The sequence below is a fragment of the Anabrus simplex genome, chromosome 9, assembly GCF_040414725.1.
Source record: "Anabrus simplex isolate iqAnaSimp1 chromosome 9, ASM4041472v1, whole genome shotgun sequence".
Lineage (NCBI taxonomy): Eukaryota > Metazoa > Arthropoda > Insecta > Orthoptera > Tettigoniidae > Anabrus > Anabrus simplex.
The window spans coordinates 41,179,787-41,200,409 of NC_090273.1; the positions used below are offsets into that span (position 1 = coordinate 41,179,787).

The 20,623-nt window shown below is 38.3% G+C and overlaps 1 protein-coding gene across 3 annotated transcripts in view; it reads right to left on the reverse strand.

Annotated features, from left to right (window-relative positions):
* The window catches only part of l(2)dtl (lethal-(2)-denticleless), a 66,288-nt gene that overhangs the window by 16,826 nt on the left and 28,839 nt on the right, over window positions 1-20,623 (reverse strand). For all 3 annotated transcript variants that reach the window (XM_067153999.2, XM_067153997.2, XM_067153998.2), the window contains one exon: window positions 18,182-18,387. In XM_067153999.2, the coding sequence (XP_067010100.1) occupies window positions 18,182-18,387 (206 nt within the window). The remainder of the gene's footprint in view (window positions 1-18,181; window positions 18,388-20,623) is intronic.

Genomic DNA, 20,623 nt, shown 5'->3' on the forward strand with positions numbered 1-20,623 from the left:
GGTGGTAGAAGGCACTTCCCAGTTGTCTCCTACATACACTCTTTCATTTTCTGTCAGTTCACTTCCCAAGTATTGAAAGTGTTCTGCTATTTCTAGTCCTTTGTCTCCAACTTTGATAGCTCCTTTTTCCTTCTACTCATCACTACTTTTCTCCATACTGATCCTCTATCCCCACTGTTCAATCCTTCTATTCAGTAAATTCAGCTTCTTCCCGCATCACATCTTTTTTTTTGCTAGGGGCTTTACGTCGCACCGACACAGATAGGTCTTATGGTGACGATGGGATAGGAAAGGCCTAGGAGTTGGGAGGAAGCGGCCATGGCCTTAAGGTACAGCCCCAGCATTTGCCTGGTGTGAAAATGGGAAACCACGGAAAACCATTTTCAGGGCTGCTGATGGTGGGATTCGAACCTACTATCTCCCGGATGCAAGCTCACAGCCGCGCGCCTCTACGCGCACGGTCCACATCACATCATCTGCAAACATCATAACATTCATTCTTTCCCCTCTATACTCTTCCCTTGCTGCCTGTACACTGTCATCTCTCACCAATATGAACAGTAAAGGTGACAACACGCTCCCTTGTTTTAGCACATTGTTAATTCGGAACCATTCAGTTCTGCCCATGATGGGGTTTATTTTAATACTTGAAATTACTCCTCACTTAACATTTTTGGAGTAAAAAGATCCCGAGTATTTTGTTGCATGATTTAGAACTACACTGTACCTGCATAAAACCCATGCACATATTTATTCAGAAATAACTTATACCCACGTTCCTAGTTTCTGTTCGTGAACATAGTACAGTAAAATGTCGCAACGAACGCCAATACGAGAGGTTCAGACTGCAAAAATATTTTTATGCCCCTTCAGTTTTCTATTTAATGTGTATTAAAATATTTGATTTTAACAAACTCCAAACTTTCACTATAACGAATTAATTTTTCTTTTTTGCCAGTTGCTTTACATCGCACAGACACAGATAGGTCTTATGGCAACGATGGGACAGGAAAGGCCTAGGAATGGGAAGGAAGCGGCCGTGGCCTTAATTAAGGTACAGCCCCAGCATTTGCCTAGTGTGAAAATGGGAAACCACGGAAAACCATTTTCAGGGCTGCCGACAGTGGGTTCGGACCCACTATCTCCCGAACGCGAGCTCACAGCTGCGCGCTCCTAACCACACAGGCAACTCGCCCGGTATATATAATGAATTAAAATTTAGCCCTTTTGTCTTATATAACTATATTTTTCAAAATATAACAGAAATGAATCCTGTTTTAATCACAGTGCATTTCGCACAACACAATCCTATGCATCTAATACCAGACAGCACACTCATTACGTCAACAAAGATGAAACTAGCCGATTACATACTGTACCCTGATGAGATAGGCTCTATCTTTCATGATTTGATTTTGATACGAGAAATACTGATAAATAGGAATATTAAATGAATACAGTGTCAGTTTTGTGTGGACGGGATAATTTCAACATAGCTAGACATATCGCGACTGTCCGTCGCCACCGTGTAAGCTTGTCATTAAGGGGAAAATGTTTCTTGGCCAGAAGATAAGAGGATTAAAGCTAGAGCTCACAACAACGAAGTAATGACTTCGAGGAAGTGAAAGAGTATATATTTCGGACCAAGGGCGAGCGGATGTATCACCAATACCGAGAATGTGACGTGCCAGTTTTTCCACGCCCGAGGCATTTGGTGTTGTCAACGTTACAAGGAAGAGATTTCAAACTAACCGAAGCGGTGTTGACCAATGAGAAAATTTATCACAGGCCCGCAGATAAACCAACATAAGAAAAACTCAGAGTGAACTCCAGTTAGCTTCTCCGATAACAATAATTAAATTATTTCAACCACATAATTGAATAGAGGGGATTTTTGTGATATCGTTCCCATGTTGATTAATTGTAATCGTAATAAATTAAAGTAATGAATTCGTGGAAATGACCCACGCTATCTTGCCATTGGTCGAGATGAGCACGCCATCAGGGACGCCGAGTTAGCGCGCGAAAGGTGGAGGACAGAAAGTAAGTGATATTTCCATGATCACCGAACGATAGGAGTTCAGAATACGACACATGAATGTGTATCGCCAGTGTATTAAGTAGGATAAAGCAAGAGATCCAAATCCGCCTGCATATGCCGATTTAGGATAACCAATCCCCCTCTCCAGGAGTTGACCGCGGATGACCCCGGCGGGAAATCATATCGTCCATAAAAGTCCAGTAGCGAACCTCACATCACTCAGTTCTTACCAGTCACCAGTCGTTATCGGTCACCAGTCGTGTCAGTCGTATGAAGTAGTTGAGACTCTGACACGTTGACTCTGTAAGTCAGTACCTCGGGACGCATTCGAAGTCAGTTAAAGCTGAAAGTGCGTGAATTATTAGGAGAATGAATACGAACAGTGAAATTATCCATAGTACAGAGTGTAACTAATCAGTACAACTGTATGTTGAATTTAATCAATGTCATGTGATTAAATAATAAATAACTAACGGAACGCCGATAGTACCTTTGGAAGGCAGTGTGCGGAGCCTGAAGTAAACACCTCAAGATAGACGGTGAATAACTATCCGAGCAGGGAACCATAGGAGCTAGGCGATTATCAAGACAGCTTAGAAATAAACCAGGAAGTGCCGGTTGAAGACGCGATACGCGCCGGTTTAAATGAACGACATTTCGTCGTAATGTGTCACGACGTGTGTTTCGGGCGTATATGAAGATTATATTGTGCGAGTGTCAGGGGTCTAGGAGCACCTATAAGTGTTTTTTTTTTTTGTTAGTAGTATTCCTCTGTAAAATAGTGTAATAAGGTATTAATCATGGGTAGTCACCCAGAAGTGTTTTATTGTGTTAAATTTGTATTGTGCGACATGATGGACGAGTAGATCACCATGGGGCCGTAAGGCCTATATCTCATCTGCTACGAGACAATGGAATTCTACATAGGAATGAGTACACAATTTTGATATTGGGGGATGTTATCGCGACTAAACGAGGTTCAGTGTAAATTAATTATGCTTACTTAACATGGTCCGCTTCCCGAGTCCATGATTTTATTTTTTTGTTAGACGGACGAACTAATTTATATTTAACGTAATAATGGGTTAGATTAATTAATTTGAGTATTTGTTTGTTGTATATAATGTAAATATGGGATATATTTCCTTCAATTAATGCATGCTGTTTGTAATACTTTGACGTAAGTTCATTTCAAGTGTTAAATTCCTTTTTTGTGCTAACCCATTTATTTGATTTCATTCACTGCGGTGATCATTTGTATTTTAATTAGGAATAATTTCTATCAGACAGCCAGATTATGAAAGAGCCAGAGTATGTAAGATTTGTGTTGCGTACGGAAGGTCATTAAAATACTAATAATAATCATGTTTGTGAGTCGACAAAGGAAAGTATAATAATAATAATAATAATATTTGGGCGTGTGCAAGTTAAAGTATAATAATAATAATAATAATAATAATGACGGTGCTTCGCGAGTTAGCCAGTGCAAATATAATAATCAATGTGGAGATGACATGTAGCGATAAAGACTTTCATTCGCGTAGTCAGTTTGATTTTACGTAAATTTTTGATTTTACGTTTTTGGACTTTAATTTAACCATTAAAATTTTGTTTAAAAGCGATATAGGCACGTGAATTAGAATGGTCACGATATGTTAAAAGCCCAGAATGATTTGAGCCCATATTTAGAGTTGGAAGTCATGAGGGACGAATATCCGGCGTGAAATAAATTGAGCCGTATTGTTTGTAATGATGAAATAGATGAGTCTCAACGCCTAAGATGATATAAATGCATACGCCGGTGTTATTAGTGGTAGAATCCACGCACCGAGGATTATTTTATGAATTAAATGTTTGAAGAGTTCCGATGAAAGGAAATGGACTTCAAATTTGAAGGAATAGTTTAGCAATCGCCAGCATTGGAGGTATTTGCCCAGCCGCGATGTGCCATAGGTTGTGAGATGTGTCTTGGGAGGACAGGTGTCCCCATATAAAATTAACGGCAGTACGAAAGTGAAGGTACGGTCCCGAATACCGTGTTGTCCCGACCGATATAAAGCAGATCTTAGTGGTTCATAACGGGATTTAACATATGTGACTAAATTCTAAAGAGTGGAAATTAAAATATCATCTTTCCATTTTTAATAATAATAATAATAATAATAATAATAATAATAATAATAATAATAATAATAATAATAAATAAAAACTAAGCTACTTTTTTTTTTTTTTTTGAAGAATTTACTTTTTTTTATATTTTGGACATAATAATAATGTTGGGAGTTGAAATGAAAGGTTTGAGATTTTTAACTAATAATAATAATAAATAAAATATTTGAAGAAGGAGAAGAATAACCAATGAAGCTACTTTTTTTTAAATTTTAATTTTTGATGAAAATAATAAGAGCGAGAAGTTGAAGTATTATAGCAAGGATGATTACGGGTTACGATAATCACGATTTCCACTATTAATAATGATGTTAATAATAATAATAAAGTTGAAGGGGCATAAGATAAAGAACTTGCAATAGTAATTTGAGAATAATAATTATGATGAAAGGAAATTAAGATATTTAATGGGCGATGATTCATTGTTACGAATATAATAATAATAATAATAATAATAATAATAATAATAATAATAATAATAATAATAATATTTATGAGGAAGCTGATCATTATATTGTGCGGATAAATTAGGAGGAAGAACGACCCTTCGTTTGAAACGTCGGCAAGGGTTGGCATATAATCATCCCGGATGACAAATGATAATAATCAAAAATAGGATTATAATTGAAATTAATGATAATAATAAATTAATTGATGGTAGTCAAAGAATATGATAATGATCAGATAAAGAATGGTGATGATATTATGTAATAATCATAGGAGGATATGATAGGGACAGTCATCCTGTGTCAAACTGCTCCGAACCAGATGTTGGGTTTTCACGGGGAGATTGTTAGCAGTAGATACGTAAATAACCCACGGACGGCATATGTTTTCATGGTCAGAGCATAGTAATGAACCTTTCCGTACGTCTTGTCGTATTGACAAGTGTAAATATTGAAACAGGCTTTGAGTTAATGAACTCTACCTGGCGTGTTTGTGAATCTGGAAATAATAGGCTAGAGTTTGTCCGTATTATAAATTCCCGTTTTTTCGAGGCGATAACATTTTCTACGGTGGGTGTCCGGCTCACCAGAATGTACATACCGGAAGTGTCTCATGTCCAAACGGAACGAGGAGACGACAGTAAAAAGTTACTGTCGTGCCTTCGTCTCCGAAAGAAGATCTCCAGCGGTGAAACGTCCAATCATACGGATGTGAATTCGATCCCCAGTAACCAATTGGGGCGAATTCACCAAATGTTTTACACTACCAGAGTAGTGAGGTAAAATCCAAGTATTATGTCATTTATTTTTCAGGATTAAAGTGTCCCAATGTAAAATTGTCATCATGTGTAGTATGCAAAATAAGTGAATAAATTGCTCCTCATTGCAATTTAAATAGGAAACAGTTTCCATATCTTTTCATTGTAGTTAGTCCAGTATGCCCATGGAATTTAAGTTGTCACTTCCCAGTCCTATTGTGGAGCCAAAAATTTGTATCCATGAATGAGTCGTCCCCCGTAACCTTAAATTTGCATGCCCCGTTCATCCCTGTGTTCATTTGATGCGCCGATATATATTTTTTTGATTTTCTTTATATAAATTTTTTTTCTCGTTTTCGAACTGATCACCCCTGAGATAAATGCTAGTCTGGGACTCAGGAGGTGAGCGGGTGCAATACATAAGCGGAGGGTAAACCGCATGACAATTCTGATCAGTGGATGGTCTACCCAGCAGCATGAAAATTATGATGCGTTTCTTAAAACAAATTTATATTTTATATTTTGAAAAAATAGAAACACAAATTAAAGCCAATGTCCTGTTTTATATTGCCTTGGAGGGAGACAATGTCAACATACTGGAAGCAATGCAGGTGTTCAGAACTGGATGGAAGTAAATGAAAGAGAAAATAACTGGAAACTGCTTTACAAAAGCTGTAGTGGTTTATGCAGAAGACATCACAGAAAATTTGGATGACACTCAGACTAAACATGGCACGTTGTCTTCAAAATTTTCCTCTGTATTGAAGGAATGTGCCAGAATCCATTTTATATCCATGCGCAGTGCTTGGTGACTGTCTTGTAAGTGGGAGTGTTCAGAAGAAAATCACAAGACTTTTTCAAAAAAATAGAAGTCCAGAAAATAGTGCACCAAAACAATGTAACATTTGATACGCTGAAAATTCTACAGGTCAACACTTGTAATGATTAATATTTATCATTACCTTGTGTCCATATATCCTAATTTTCCTTTCATACAATAAACGTTAAGCTTTCTTATCTACCGTATTTTCTCACATAATTAACGCATCCCAGTACTTTTGGTTCCAAACATCCATCACGCAGCTCCAGATGTGTTTTGAAATAAAGATCTCAACTACTTAGTTAGCACAGCCTTCCTACTGCAAAACCAGGCATTCCAAATACTTGGCAACGTGCTGTTATCAGCCGTTAGGGAATACCACTGCACTAGTTCAGCGAGCGAATTAGCGCAGAAGTGGCTAGCGACTATTCCAGTCTGGTACAAACACATTTTACGAGTGTTTCGGGAACAAGACATGCGTTTTTTTGTGATATCAAAATTGTTTGTTAGTCCACAGTGAGCAAGAATTTGAGTAATACTGAATCATATAAACTTGCGGTGATCAGTTACGCCGAAACATACGGGCATAGTGCAGCAAGTATTCAGTGACCGAAGGCAACGTGCGCTACTGTGGTAACAGAAGTGCCTTCAAGGGACCAACAAGTCCTGCAAAGCATTTTGCAGACCAAAAGCTGGCAAGTTTCCGAAAGTAGAGGAGGATCTGCTTAAATATACTATTTTGTTACGGATCACTGGATATGCCATTTCTCACGAAATGCTCTATTTTAAAGGACAAGAAATAGCTGCTGCACATGGACTGAGTATCTCGGATTTGAAGGTTAGCCAAAGCTAGATGATTAATTTTACAAAGAGAACTGGACTATCTCTTCGACAAAGAACAACATTATGTCAAAAAATGCTGAAGAATTTCAACCAAAATGTTACCGATTTTCATCATTTAGTCATTGAGAAGCGTAAAGTGAAGGAATATTTGCTCTTCCACATAGGAACCGCAGGTCAGATGCGAATCAGTTTCCATATGCCACAAAGTCGAACAATTGATAAGGAGGGGGCATTGAGTGTTATCGTACACACTACCAGAAGCAAAAAAATGTACTGCAATGCTTGCTGTAACAGGTGATGGCAGAAAGCTTGCACCTTACGTTGTTCTAAAACGAAAAACAATGAAGTAAAATTTCAGCGAGGGATGCACGTTCGTATCCAAGAAAAGGGGTGGATGGACATGTCACGCGTACAAGATTGGCTTTGGGGAAATCTAGCACAGTCCCACCTTAGATGCCCGGCCCTTCTCGTGCTGGACAGTTTTCTTTTTTGCCGGTATGTCATTATTATGCACATATACTTACGAGTTCATGTATTTCACTTCAGGTTGTATTGCCAGCCCGTAACGGGAAGAATATTTTCCAGTGTCGATACTCCAAATCCACGTGTCCAACTTGTCTGATGTACCTTACTTGACTTTTCAGAAAAGACATCACGTCAAAAATTTTCGCTAAATGACGATAACCGAAAATGAGATGAACCAATTGTGTGTATATTTGATGTATCTTTAAAATGTAAATTAACTTGTTAAATATCTCAATTCCTTGAATAATTTATGAACAGGAAGTTTTCAAATGTATTTTAACACAAAACAAAAAAATGCGTGAATTACGCAACGTACATCCTGCAACGGTTTTAACAGGAGAGTATTTAAGAACCAACTTACTTCAGTCTAAAAAAGTTTCAGTATAACAAATCAATTTGAGGACCCCAAAATTTTGTTATACCGGTATTTTGCTGTACAGTAGAAGTCCGTTACAGCGATAATTCACAACAGCGAAAAATTTACTCCCTATAGCGCATGGTCGTAATTTCTGATTTTCCATAGAAGTGTGGGGAAAAACTCCTACACAATAAAATTGGTATGAAACTGCAATAATTTTTGACATATAGGCTTTTGGGCTTATAGCGTGTCAAGAAAATAAGGTGAAATTCTTTAAGTTTTCCAGAAAATTTTGCCCTGCGTCGTCAGAAGAAAATCTCGACTGTCCATGAGAAAGGCTTCTAAAACAATGAAGTTTGAATTCAGACGTTACCTAATAGAAGTGGAAATGGTACGTTCATTCATCACCAGACAGCTCCACGGACGCGGTACAGCGCAAGCGTTCGAAGCAGAAGCTAACAGAACCATCAGAATCAGTCTGAGAGGGTCACAGAACATAACAGGCGTGCGCCTATATGAAGGTATGACATTGCATACCTGCCAACTTTACAAAACCCAAAATCAGGAATTTAGATATGAAAATCAGGAAAAATCGGGAGATACAATGGTAAAAACTGCTTACTCTACATGTCTTGCGCAACACAGGACTACTATAGTATATCATAACACTTACTGTCTCAAAACCCGACTGTTGCTATACGAGGCTACAAGGCTAAAAATTATACATACCCATTCCTACACCCGAAGTGAGTGAGAGAGATGATTGGTCTCTCATAAGCCTTCCGAAAATAGTATGAACTCGTGCTCCACACGTGTGACAGTTATTCACTTAGATGCATTACCAGCAAATGCATAGATTAATATATTGCATCATGCGCCCGTGCGATCATGCGAAGCGCAATGTTATTTCTATCAAGTAATAAATTATAATTCACCAGAATTATCTCCAAATGCTCCCTAAATTCTCTATAAAAGTCACTAGTCGCTATCTTTGACATTATCACTAAATTACTTTATTTAAAACACCTCAAAATCTGGGGACTAGTCTCTAGAATCGACTAGACTGATGTGATATAGATGTTGATTCCCATAGGGAATCTGAAATATTTGTCCTGAATGAGCATATTTATAATACCAATTTAAATGGTCCGTTATTGGACATTATAAATTTTCAGCTAGCTCATTCTTGGTTGCCAGCGTTTTGCCCTCGTGTGCTAGGGTGGGCTCATCAGTTGGTACCTAGCACACCTACCAATACGCTGGCTAGTGCATACCGTGGAGGCCACTGCGTAGGCTAACTGGAGCCACCGGCAGTGCCAATGCACTAAGAGAATTTGTCTCATCACTAAAAATTGATGCCTGCTTGGCCATCAGATGATTTAGATGTTGATTCCCATAGGGAATCTGAAATATTTGTCCTGAATGAGCATATTTATAATACCAATTTAAATGGTCCGTTATTGGACATTATAAATTTTCCAGCTAGCTCATTCTTGGTTGCCAGCGTTTCGCCCGAGCCCACCCTAGCACACGAGGGCGAAACGCTGGCAACCAAGAATGAGCTAGCTGGAAAATTTATAATGTCCAATAACGGACCATTTAAATTGGTATTATAAATATGCTCATTCAGGACAAATATTTCAGATTTCCTATGGGAATCAACATCTAAATCATCTGATGGCCAAGCAGGCATCAATTTTTAGTGATGAGACAAATTCTCTTAGTGCATTGGCACTGCCGGTGGCTCCAGTTAGCCTACGCAGTGGCCTCCACGGTATGCACTAGCCAGCGTATTGGTAGGTGTGCTAGGTACCAACTGATGAGCCCACCCTAGCACACGAGGGCGAAACGCTGGCAACCAAGAATGAGCTAGCTGGAAAATTTATGTCAAATAACGGACCATTTAAATTGGTATTAGACTGATGTGAACGAACACGAACATAGCATGCGAGAACGAGAGATCGACAATCGATATAGACGTCGCGATATACAGGTTTCAATAAACATCGCACTTTCGCACGCATTTCTCATTAACAAACGTCGATATTTCATCTGAAAGCAGCCAATGAGCGAAGGACTTCCGGCCACTTCCGTACGAAGATGAAATGGCGGGATATGAAAACGAATGTTTGAAATTCACCAAAAATAAGCTAAAATCGGGAGAAATAATAGAATAATCGGGAGGCAAGAAAAACTGTCAAAAATCGGGAGTCTCCCACCTAAATCGGAAAAGTTGGTAGGTATGACATTGACAAGCCTGGAATGAAACATCTGGCAATGAGGAACGTACCAATTTGGAAAACACCGAAACGAAATAACAATAGTGAAGGGACACAGAAGGGAACTACCTACGTAAATCCTTAACGGCTGGCAAAAAGGGCTCACCTTGTCATACTGCAAAAATGTTATCAAGTATGTTCTTTATTTACTTGTTATTGCTGAAAAGTGGAAAAAAAATTTAGCGAAATTGATGAAATGAAAGAAAAATAGCTAAAAATATACCAAACTAATTGTTAAAAAATGACAAAATTAGGCGAAAATTTTCAACACAAACAGGCACCTCTTGGAAATGATTTTTAGAGTGCTCTACGTCAGGAATTTGCCCGGACTATTGATGATCCTGTGGGATAAAATTATAGTGACTTTGAAGCTCGTATTTTGGAACACAGAGTCTTATTGTAATTTTGGAGCAAGTTTTATAAATTAATTGATGCTTACCGATCACATGTTACCGATTTGCGATGATAACCCACCTGATGGTACTGATTATTATTTTCTGTCAGATCTTCGGATGGTAACATTTAATTCTAATTGATCTTCCGTCGTATGCAAATAATACATTCTGTGAAAGTGATAACTCTTATTCGATCACGTACCACATTTTAAGTCGAACATGTTTAACGAACCTAAGTTCATCTATTTGATTTAACTGACTTTGATCATGAATAAAAATCATGAAACAATAAATATATGCCAGGATTCAACTGTAAATAATGTATATAAAATTTCGCATACCTATTGTGCGAATGATTTGTGTGGATGTTGTATTTAGCGATATTTTTCAGATCTAAATTGTAAACATCCTGCTTTAATCTGGTCATGTGTTCATTACGATGATCCAGATTATTTCAGCGTTGTCTTTTGTCGATCTATTTTCCTGTGGAAGTGTTTATTGAAATCACCTTAACTTAATGATAAGATTTAGGTTTTTATGGGTTGAATTAAGATGAATAAGATCATCTAGTTTGAAGGCAAAGCAATGATCAAACAAGCAATGACTAAATAATTAATAATCAAGTCAGGAATGACTAAATAATTAATAATCAAATAAGCAGACCAAAGAATTAATGACTAAATACTGCAATATCCCTAATACCACCCGCATTTCCCCCCCCGCAAAATATTGACTCTAAATCTTGGGTGCGGATCGTATTCAAGCTGTTCATTCTCGTAAATATTAACTACGTTTATATGGAGTATTGAAATAGATTTGAATACAGTTACCATACTCAATATACCGCATGTAAATGGGCATTCAGGTCTTAGTGTGTTTTAGTTGCGTTCTAGAAAACAAGATAGATTTTTCTCAATACGGTTACAGTGGCATGTAAATGCGAAATGTAAGGTAATGCAATACTGTAAATAACAGAATATGGGGTAAATATGAAAGGTACTGCTGCGGATGCTCGACCGCCATTTGTTTCACAAGTGTTGCCGGCATGCTAGGTGCGCGAATAGCTGATCTTGCGGGATATCGTACTTTGCGAGAGTCGAGATGGTTGGTTACGAAAATCTACCTCACTAACATTTGAGTTCCGTATCTGTCCGGTGAAGTGCAGTCTCGATAGTAAGTGATGGATTCAAAACGGTGCCTGCGGTCATTTACTGTGCGTGAGAAAGTTGTAAGCGAAGCTGAAAAATACGAAAATTGTGCCGTTGGCAGACAGTACGATGTTGATGAATCGTGTATTAGTGATTGGCAGATAAAGAAAGAAAAACTTCTAAAAAGTAACGGCGATCGTAGAGCGTTCCGCGGGCGGAGTGCAGTGTTTCCGGAAATTGAAGAATGACTCCACAAACTTGTGATAGAAAAACGCGAGTAAGGATATGGGGTTTCTAGTGAAATGTGTCAATTAAAAGCACTAGAGATCTCAAAAGAACTCAAAACACAGGGTTTTACTGCAAGCCGCGGATGGATCCGAAACTTTTATCGGAGAAAGGGATCGTGCATCCAGAGACGAACGTCTATTTCACAACGTCTCCCTGGGGCACATGAAGAAAAATCAACGGCCTTCCAGCGTCACATTCATTTGAGGAAGCAAAATTTTTATTTACTGTCTCAAATTGGGAATGCTGACCAGACACCTGTCTATTTTGAAATGCCGTTGGAAAATACAGTGGATATGAAGGGTTCTAAAAGTGTAACCATCAAACCATGTGGTAACGAAAAGCAATGATGCATGGTAATGCAGTGCGTATTAGGCGGATGGAACCAAACTCCCTCCATATGTGGTTCTGAAAATGAAAACACTTCCGAAAGGAAACTTGCCGCCCGGTGTTATTGTTAGAACACGAGTCCGGCTGGATGTTAGTTGAGGACTGGGAGAAGTGTGTTTGGCAATGTCGCCCGGGAGCTTTGTTACGAAAACAAAACGTGCTTGTGGTGGACAGTTACCGAGGACATACAATTGACGCCGTAGAACATATGTGGAGGAAAAGAAAAACCGATCTTGCTATAATTCCCAGAGGACTCCTTTTCTACAGCCATTGGATGCGTGCGTGAACCGGCCTTTCAAAACTGCAATGAAACAGTTGTACACCGAATGGATGTCTAATGGTGATCACACGTTAACACCAACCGGACGAGTGAAGAGGCCTGAAGTGGGGCTAATATACAGCTGGATCAAGACAACATGGGCACGCATTCCCAACGATCTAGTGTTCAAAACCTTTAAGAAATGTGGAATTACAAACTCAGTGGACGGTAGCGAGGACGACTATTTGTGGAAAGATGTCAGCGACAAAAGTTCCTATGGTGAAACTTTAGATGATGACTGAATTGTGAATGATCTGAGTACTGGACCAATTTTATTTGCGATTTATGTGATGATTTTATTAATTGTAAGCTGTTTGTATTTATATTTGTGGTATATTTGAAGAAAATTAAATACAGTAGAAGTCCGCTATAGAGAGTACGGCATATAACGAGAACTCCGTTATAGCAACGACTTTTTTCTGTCCCTTCAAAATTCCTATATTAAACTGTGTATCATCCTTCGGTTACAGCGAGAACCCTATCACTGGCGCATCCGTTATTACGAGCGATTTAGCGTGCGCGATTTTTTTGATTACAGATATTTATGCACCCCAGGGATGATATTGCATGCGATCGATTATCTTCAGCATCGTTTCCTCGCTATGTGCACTAGCGATTTCTCTCATCGACATTCGAAGGCGATGTCGGAGTCGATTAGTAATATCCGTCGACAGCTGTTCTGTAAAGAAAATTCGAAATGAAAGAGAACATTTTTTCATAACAAATGCGTAAATAACGTGTCCGATAACGGTTGTTAACTCGTTAAAAATTAAGGCTGACTAAACGACCGCTTAATTTTGAGGCTAAATACTGCAATTAAATAAGAATGGGATACACCTCGAGATATGGCAGAGTGCTTAATTGATTTCAGAGGTTAGTTTATATTTTGAAACGTCTGGTTAAATTACGGAAAGGCTATTATGAAAATTCATAGCGAGAAAGGTAGAATTTCTCTTCTAGCGCTTGAAGCGTGTTTTCATCATACGTATAGTACGGTTAAGTTAGGATTCGTGACACTGTTTGAATAAGAAAACAAACGTTTGCAACAAAATGCGATCGATCATCTTCAGTACGGTGTAGTTTTCTCACTTTGTGCATATGCATGCTCTCTCGTTGACATTCAAAGGCGATGTTGGAGATGATTAGTAATAACAGACTGCTGTTCTCTAAAGAAAATTCAAAATGAAAGAGAATAACACGTTTTTGTAATAAATGCGTAAATAACGTGGTCGATAGCAGTTTTTAACTCGTTAAAAATAAATACTGAAGTAAAAAATATCTTAATATACGGAAATTAAGTAAGAATGTGATACACGTCGAGATATGGCAGAGTACCGTACATCACTGACTTCAGAGGATATTTCATATCTTCTCGCGTCTAGTTACGGCTATTTACATGTAAATGTTTCGCGAGGAGTTTATTTCTCTACATGCGTTTCAAACACGTTTTCATGATAGGCTACATAAACGGTTAGGTTAGGTGACGCTGTTTGAAGAAGAAAGCTGAGGTGTTTGCCACATAAATATCTGGAGTGATACCGTATTTCTCCGAATCCAAGACTTTTTTTCTCAGAATCTCATGCGAAAACTCAAGGGTTGTTGCATTCGCGGCCTAACAGTAAGTTAATGGATACCATTGGCAACTACCGCGGTAACCACGCTGCTTCTGTTCACACTCGCCCAGAACTCGTTGACAATAAACGACCGCCTCTTTACTACACATTGCTAGCCGCGACAATCGCTTGTACAATGCCTGTGTGTTTCTCAAATCTGCAGAACGGCATCAAAATATGCGACCCTTCGAATTCTTAGAAAAGCCACAGCTACTCAGTGGCAGAGTCCATAACGCGTCTATTGTAGGCCTACTTGACGCTTAGTAAAGTCTCATAGACAGCAGGAATATTTTCGTTATGGATAGTCGTATTGTAAAGATACGTGGAAAAGGTATTGCCGGCAAATTTTCAACGGGTTCTAGTCGATATTATAATGCCAATTTTAAGTTAACGTTTATTAAACACTCGGAAATGTAGAATATTTGTGCAGCCGCAAGAAAATACGGCATAGGCCTAACTAAAGCCAATATTTGGCGTTAGTGTGAAGACAAAGAGGTAAAAAAAAAAAAAAAAAAAAAAAAAAGCATTAAGTGGTCCGCAACAAGGACGCTTTAAATAAGTCGAAGATGAAATTGTGAGGTACGTGCACGAAAAACGCAAGGGCGGAATGGCCATACCGTGGCGCAATAAACTCGTTCGTTGACTATCAACGTTCGCGATTAGGCCTATACATAGCTAGCCGCTGAATTTGGCCGAACCCGACAAGCGAGACGTGCGTTTAGCGGTAGCCGGTTATATCTGACACTGCGTAAAAGTAACAGTTTTATAGACTGCAAGAATAATTTCCTGATGGATCGTTGTATTGTAGAGACACATGGAGTAGGTATTTCCGGAAAATTTTCAACGAGTTCTCTTCGGTATTGTGCCAATGTTAAGTTAATGGCCTTAAAACCGCGGAAATCAAGAATAATTATGCAGCTGCAAGAAAAAAGAAATACAGCGTAACAAAAGTAAAAATTTGGCGTCTAAAAATGCGTAAGCCTACTGTACAAGAAGGTATTCATACGATTTTACAAACTTCTTTTTAGCCTGATTTAAATTTTTTGAAGGAAAAAGTGGGGTTCATCTTGGATTCGGAGAAATACGGTACCAGTACTACATTTTTTCCAGAATGTAATTAACCCCTCGGCGCCGACCTCTATACGTGGTATAGACCCCCTTTTCTTCCGTAGCCGCCGACCTCTATACGTGGTATAGACCCATACATGGTTTCGCATTTACGGCTATAGCGCAAAGAGTTTTGGTGTTATGGATATGCAAATTGTTTTGTTTCCAAGAAGACATTTTCGGGTTTATCAGTGTTCTAAATAAGATTTGAAAATCGTTAAAGTGTAGTTGCTTTTGCAAGGATAAGTATTTGTCAATTATGTCTGAGCACCAATCCCTGCTTTTTTAATAGTCCGCTTGCTTCATTCTTTCCCACACAGTAAAATAAAGAAATGATGATCTGAGAAGTTTGTCTTTTCGTGTGATGTTCTTTGCTCTAATTTTGTATTAAGAGTGCGGTTTATTTATTATATTTGTCTTTATTTCTCAGCTTGTAGTCTTTTCGTAACTCTCCACGAGTGCTCTGAGTAGGCATCAGTTAGTGCTGCTTTCTGTCATACGACACGAGAAGCACTTGTGCATGGTATATATCTCGTTTGAAAGACGATGTATCGACCTTTTAATCTGAAATATGTATCGAGTTGGTTTGATTCGTCATAAATGTTATTCCCCTCATTCAGTTTCGTCCTGCCGCTTTCGGTCCCGCTGCATCTTCATCAGCTTGTGTGACTCACCGCGCTCAATGGCTGGCTCCTGCTGAGAGTAACGTGCTTGAAATATTGTATAATTCAAATGAAAGTTTAGTCGGAAGTAGTAGTGGCAGTATTAGCAGTAGTGATAATGAAATAGATGATGTGGCTGTGGCCGATGCAGTGGTAAATGATGAGAGTGACGATGAGGAGGAACCAGTACTTGGAAATTTCATGTAGGAGACTATAGATACGCATGCAGGTCAAAGGGAAGTTTTCAAAAGTGAATTATGATTCCTAGATTCTCCAATAATATTTAGACAAGTCACAGGGACAAACATTGAGCAGTTATCTTATCAGTTTCAGGTGATGGAAGGTTTGTTTACGTAATACAAAATACGCTTCTCGGGCGGGAAACGAAATATTCAAGGCCGGCGCGCATCAGATAATACAGTTCCAAGGTTGCAGGAAATATGTTTTATCAGGAAATTAGCACCCAAGAGTGTTAAATCCAAACCTCAGAGACGTTGTATTGCGTGTTCAAAACACGGTGAAAGGAAGACATCGGTGTACTGCTGCCAGGAGTGTGCCTTGGGTCTCTGTCTCGAAGAGTGCTTCGAACTCTATCACACGGAACTGAATTACTAAGGAAATGTGAAACAATTATGTAATTATCTTCATGTACATAGTTCTACCATAAGGAATTCCAAATTTCGTGAATATCGGGATACTCTTATACTAGTAGTAACGCTTTAAGTGAATCAATGTATTTCAGTCACGCGTATTTGAAATCTCATTCGGCCGCGGGATAGGAAGCTCTTTGAACGGCTGCGACGCTGAGGGGTTAAACATACACTTTCCCGTAGTATCAGATTACGAAAAATAAACAAGCAAGCCGTAGTGTAGATATCATCTGCGGAAACGCAAGTTTTGAACAAACTGATTGCCGTTTCATACCGATTTTAAAGTGCACGAAGTATTTTCCGACTTTTATACAAAATCGGATATAACGACAATCCGTTATAGCGAGTAAATTTCTCGATGTTATGAATTCTCGCTATAACGGACTTCTACTGTAGGTTATTTGATTCTTTTACCGTATTTTGCCGTCTCAAATTTAGGGTACGGGTCTTATTCGATGGCAGGGTATTCGGGATTATACGGTAATTAAATGATTCAAGAAGTTAATAATTTGACAATTCTATAGTTCAGCGAGTCGATGATGTGAAATGCCGATATGCTTGTAAATTTAGATTAGAACTGTCTAATTTGACAACAACAGGTGTTAAAATTTGAGTGAATTACTTCATGCCAATTAATTCTATAACACAATAGTGTGACAACAGAAAATTGGCATGAAGAAATTCAATGCTAGTCAAACAGGGGGGGAAAAACTAATATAACCTAAACTTGAGATAATGTAGATAATTCTTAATGGAAGTGTAAATAAGTTATTCACCACGTGTTTAAATGGAATTATGATTTTATTTTGGAACAGAGAAAGTAAAAGGTCATATGTCAATTAGACTAGTCAGGAAAAGGTTCATCCTCATTTAATTTTTGATTTTAAAGCCACTGAAGGCCTAATTTTTTGTTTGTTATCTTTTCAGAGCATAACCTTTTGCCTACACAGATGAAGAATTGTCTGTACAGTCAGATCATGTCAATAAAGTGAAAATGTTCATTTTGAAAAGCAGCAAGAATATTTTGAGATTCATTTTCTTATGAGAACTTATGGAATAAATGTCAAAGATTGGGTTTGAATTTGTTCTTGTGTATGGTCGCCAATCCTATCCCTTTTAAATGCCTCTAATAGAAGGTCAGCCTGTGATCTCTCGTGCACTGGCTGAGTTAGACCAGGAAAAAGGGGGCATTATTATTATTCAATTATTCTACTGTAAAGGAAAAATGTAACAATTTCACACCTTTCAAGATATGCAGTGGAAGAATATACAATACTTATCGCAACATGAACAATTTTTAAACATAGTAAACTGAACATGGGACTAAACATATAACAACTTCAAAAAGTTGACAGGCTTGCGCCACTACTCACTAGGTTCATTCTCGTAGGTGGCTACGTTGTAACAATAGATGACATTGTCCATGCAGTTAGCATACAGCCGTACTCCACAAGGATCAAGGACGAGGTTGGTGAAGCCATTCTTGGTCATGTTACCTGGATACTGAAGTGCGTATTGTGGGGTAGACTCTCGTTTGTAGACACAGTAGTTCTTACGCAGGTCCCATACTTTGATTAGCCTGTAAAAACGATTACAACAAAATCGCTAGATTGAGATGAACAATATCTCTGCTCCAAACGGCTTAGCTATTGAAATGACAGTTGAAAAAACCTATGCTCAATGATTTACCTGTCTTGCCAAAACTTAACTATAATAAGAACAGTTGATGCAATATAGCATCAATTTTGCTTCTGAAAGTAATATACCCCAAAAAGCATATGAATTATGAATAGATGCTGAAAACATACAGGTACACTATCTGATATCAAAGGGAGAAAAAATAAATAGGTGAAAAAAAAAAAACTACTGCTCACCTCTAACAGATGATATGCAAAACAAATTACAGCTAACAAATGAAAAAACGTACTAATCTCAGTTATGGAATCCTCTATAGTGTACCACTGTCACCAGTTGCCAGTTTTGACTAGTGAAACATCAAGCGGATATTATGACAAGTGAATAACAGCACATTTAAGATTTTAACACAGCTTATTAACAGCATGAATTTTTTCTTAATAAGAACATTTTAACATTCACAACATCATGCTTTATTCAATTTTAAATGTTTTTAACTATGATATATGCCAATCTACTGAAGATGATCCAATTACGATCGAAAAATTTATAGATGTCACATACCATAATGTGTTGAATAAGGATACTATTTAATAATAAATCACTGTTCTAGTAATTTAAAGATTATTAGTACTGTCATCAGTCTATAAATACATTACAAAATTTCCTATGTCATTTACCTCAACACCTTCATAATCCCATGCCACACTAGAAGACACAAAAATAATGTTGTGATTGATCAATTGTGAGTCAACTTGCATTATTTTTACACAATTCTTGGACAGAATTATCATTAGTGAGAATCTGAAACAGATCTGAAATGGGGTCATAATCTCCAGCTGCCTTGGAGTTGAACTTACACAGACAGTGCGATAAAAAACCATCCACCAGACCAGCTGCGCAGAGTAATTCATACCCACTCTTCACCTTTGTATTTAAAAAAAATGTCATTAAGCCATAGAAGCTCAGCAAGATAGTTTAACCAAATGGTGAGAATAAAATAAACAAGTTGGCAGCTAGATTTTGATATTCTGTTCCACTTACCATATTTTATTGAATAATTAATGCCCTTGCATAATTTACGCATCCCAGAAAAAGAAATGTTCCGTATCTGACACACACACTTTTTTGAACATCCATCATGAAGCTCCGGATGCGTTTTGAAATAAAGATGTCAACTACTCGAATAGCAGCCTTCCTATTGCGAAACTGGGTATTTGTTCAGAATATTCAGGTTCCCTATGGGAATCAATATCCTTATCTGATGCCCAGGCAGGCATCAATTTTTGAAAATGAGACAATACGTCTCATAGTGCATTGGCACTGCCGGTGGCTCCAAGTAGCCTACGCAGTGGCCTCCACGGTATGCACTAGCCATGCGTCTTGGTGGGTGTGCTATTTACCAACCGATGAGCCCAACTTAGCATACTGGAGCAAAATGCTGGCAACGAGGAGTGAGTTTACTGGAAAATTTATGATTTCCAATAACAGACCAACTATTTTGGTATTACTATTCCAGTCTGTTACAAACATATTTTACGAGTGTTTCGGATGCGGTCCATGTGCATTCTGTGACCTCAAAACTGTTCATTAATCTACAATGAGCAAGTATTTGAGTAATATGGCATCGTATAAACTTGCAGTGATCAGTTACGCTAAAATATATGGGAATAGGGCAGCAGGACCCCAAGCACCGGTATTCAGTGTCCAAATGCAACATGCACTACTGGCAGAAACAGACAATTGCACTTCAAGTGACCAACAAGTCTCACAAAGCATTTCGCGGAGAAAAAAATGGCAGGTTTCCACAAGTAGAGAAGGATCTACTTAAATGTGCGATTTCACAATGCAATGACGGAAATGCCGTCTCTCACGAAATGCTGTATATTAAAGGACAAGAAATAGCTGCTGCACATGGAATCAGTGTCTGATTTGAAGGTTGGCCGACGCTGGATGATTAATTTTAGGAAGAGAAACAGGCTCTCTCTTCGACGAAGAACATTATGCCAAAGAATGCCGAAGTTAAGGAATATTTGCTCTCCCAAATAGGAGAAACAGATCAGACGCCAATAAGTTTCGACTTGCCACGAAAGGGACATCGAATGTTATCGTACACACAATGGGAAGTGAAAAACAACAATACACTGTAATGCTTGCTGTAACAGCTGATGGCTGAAAGC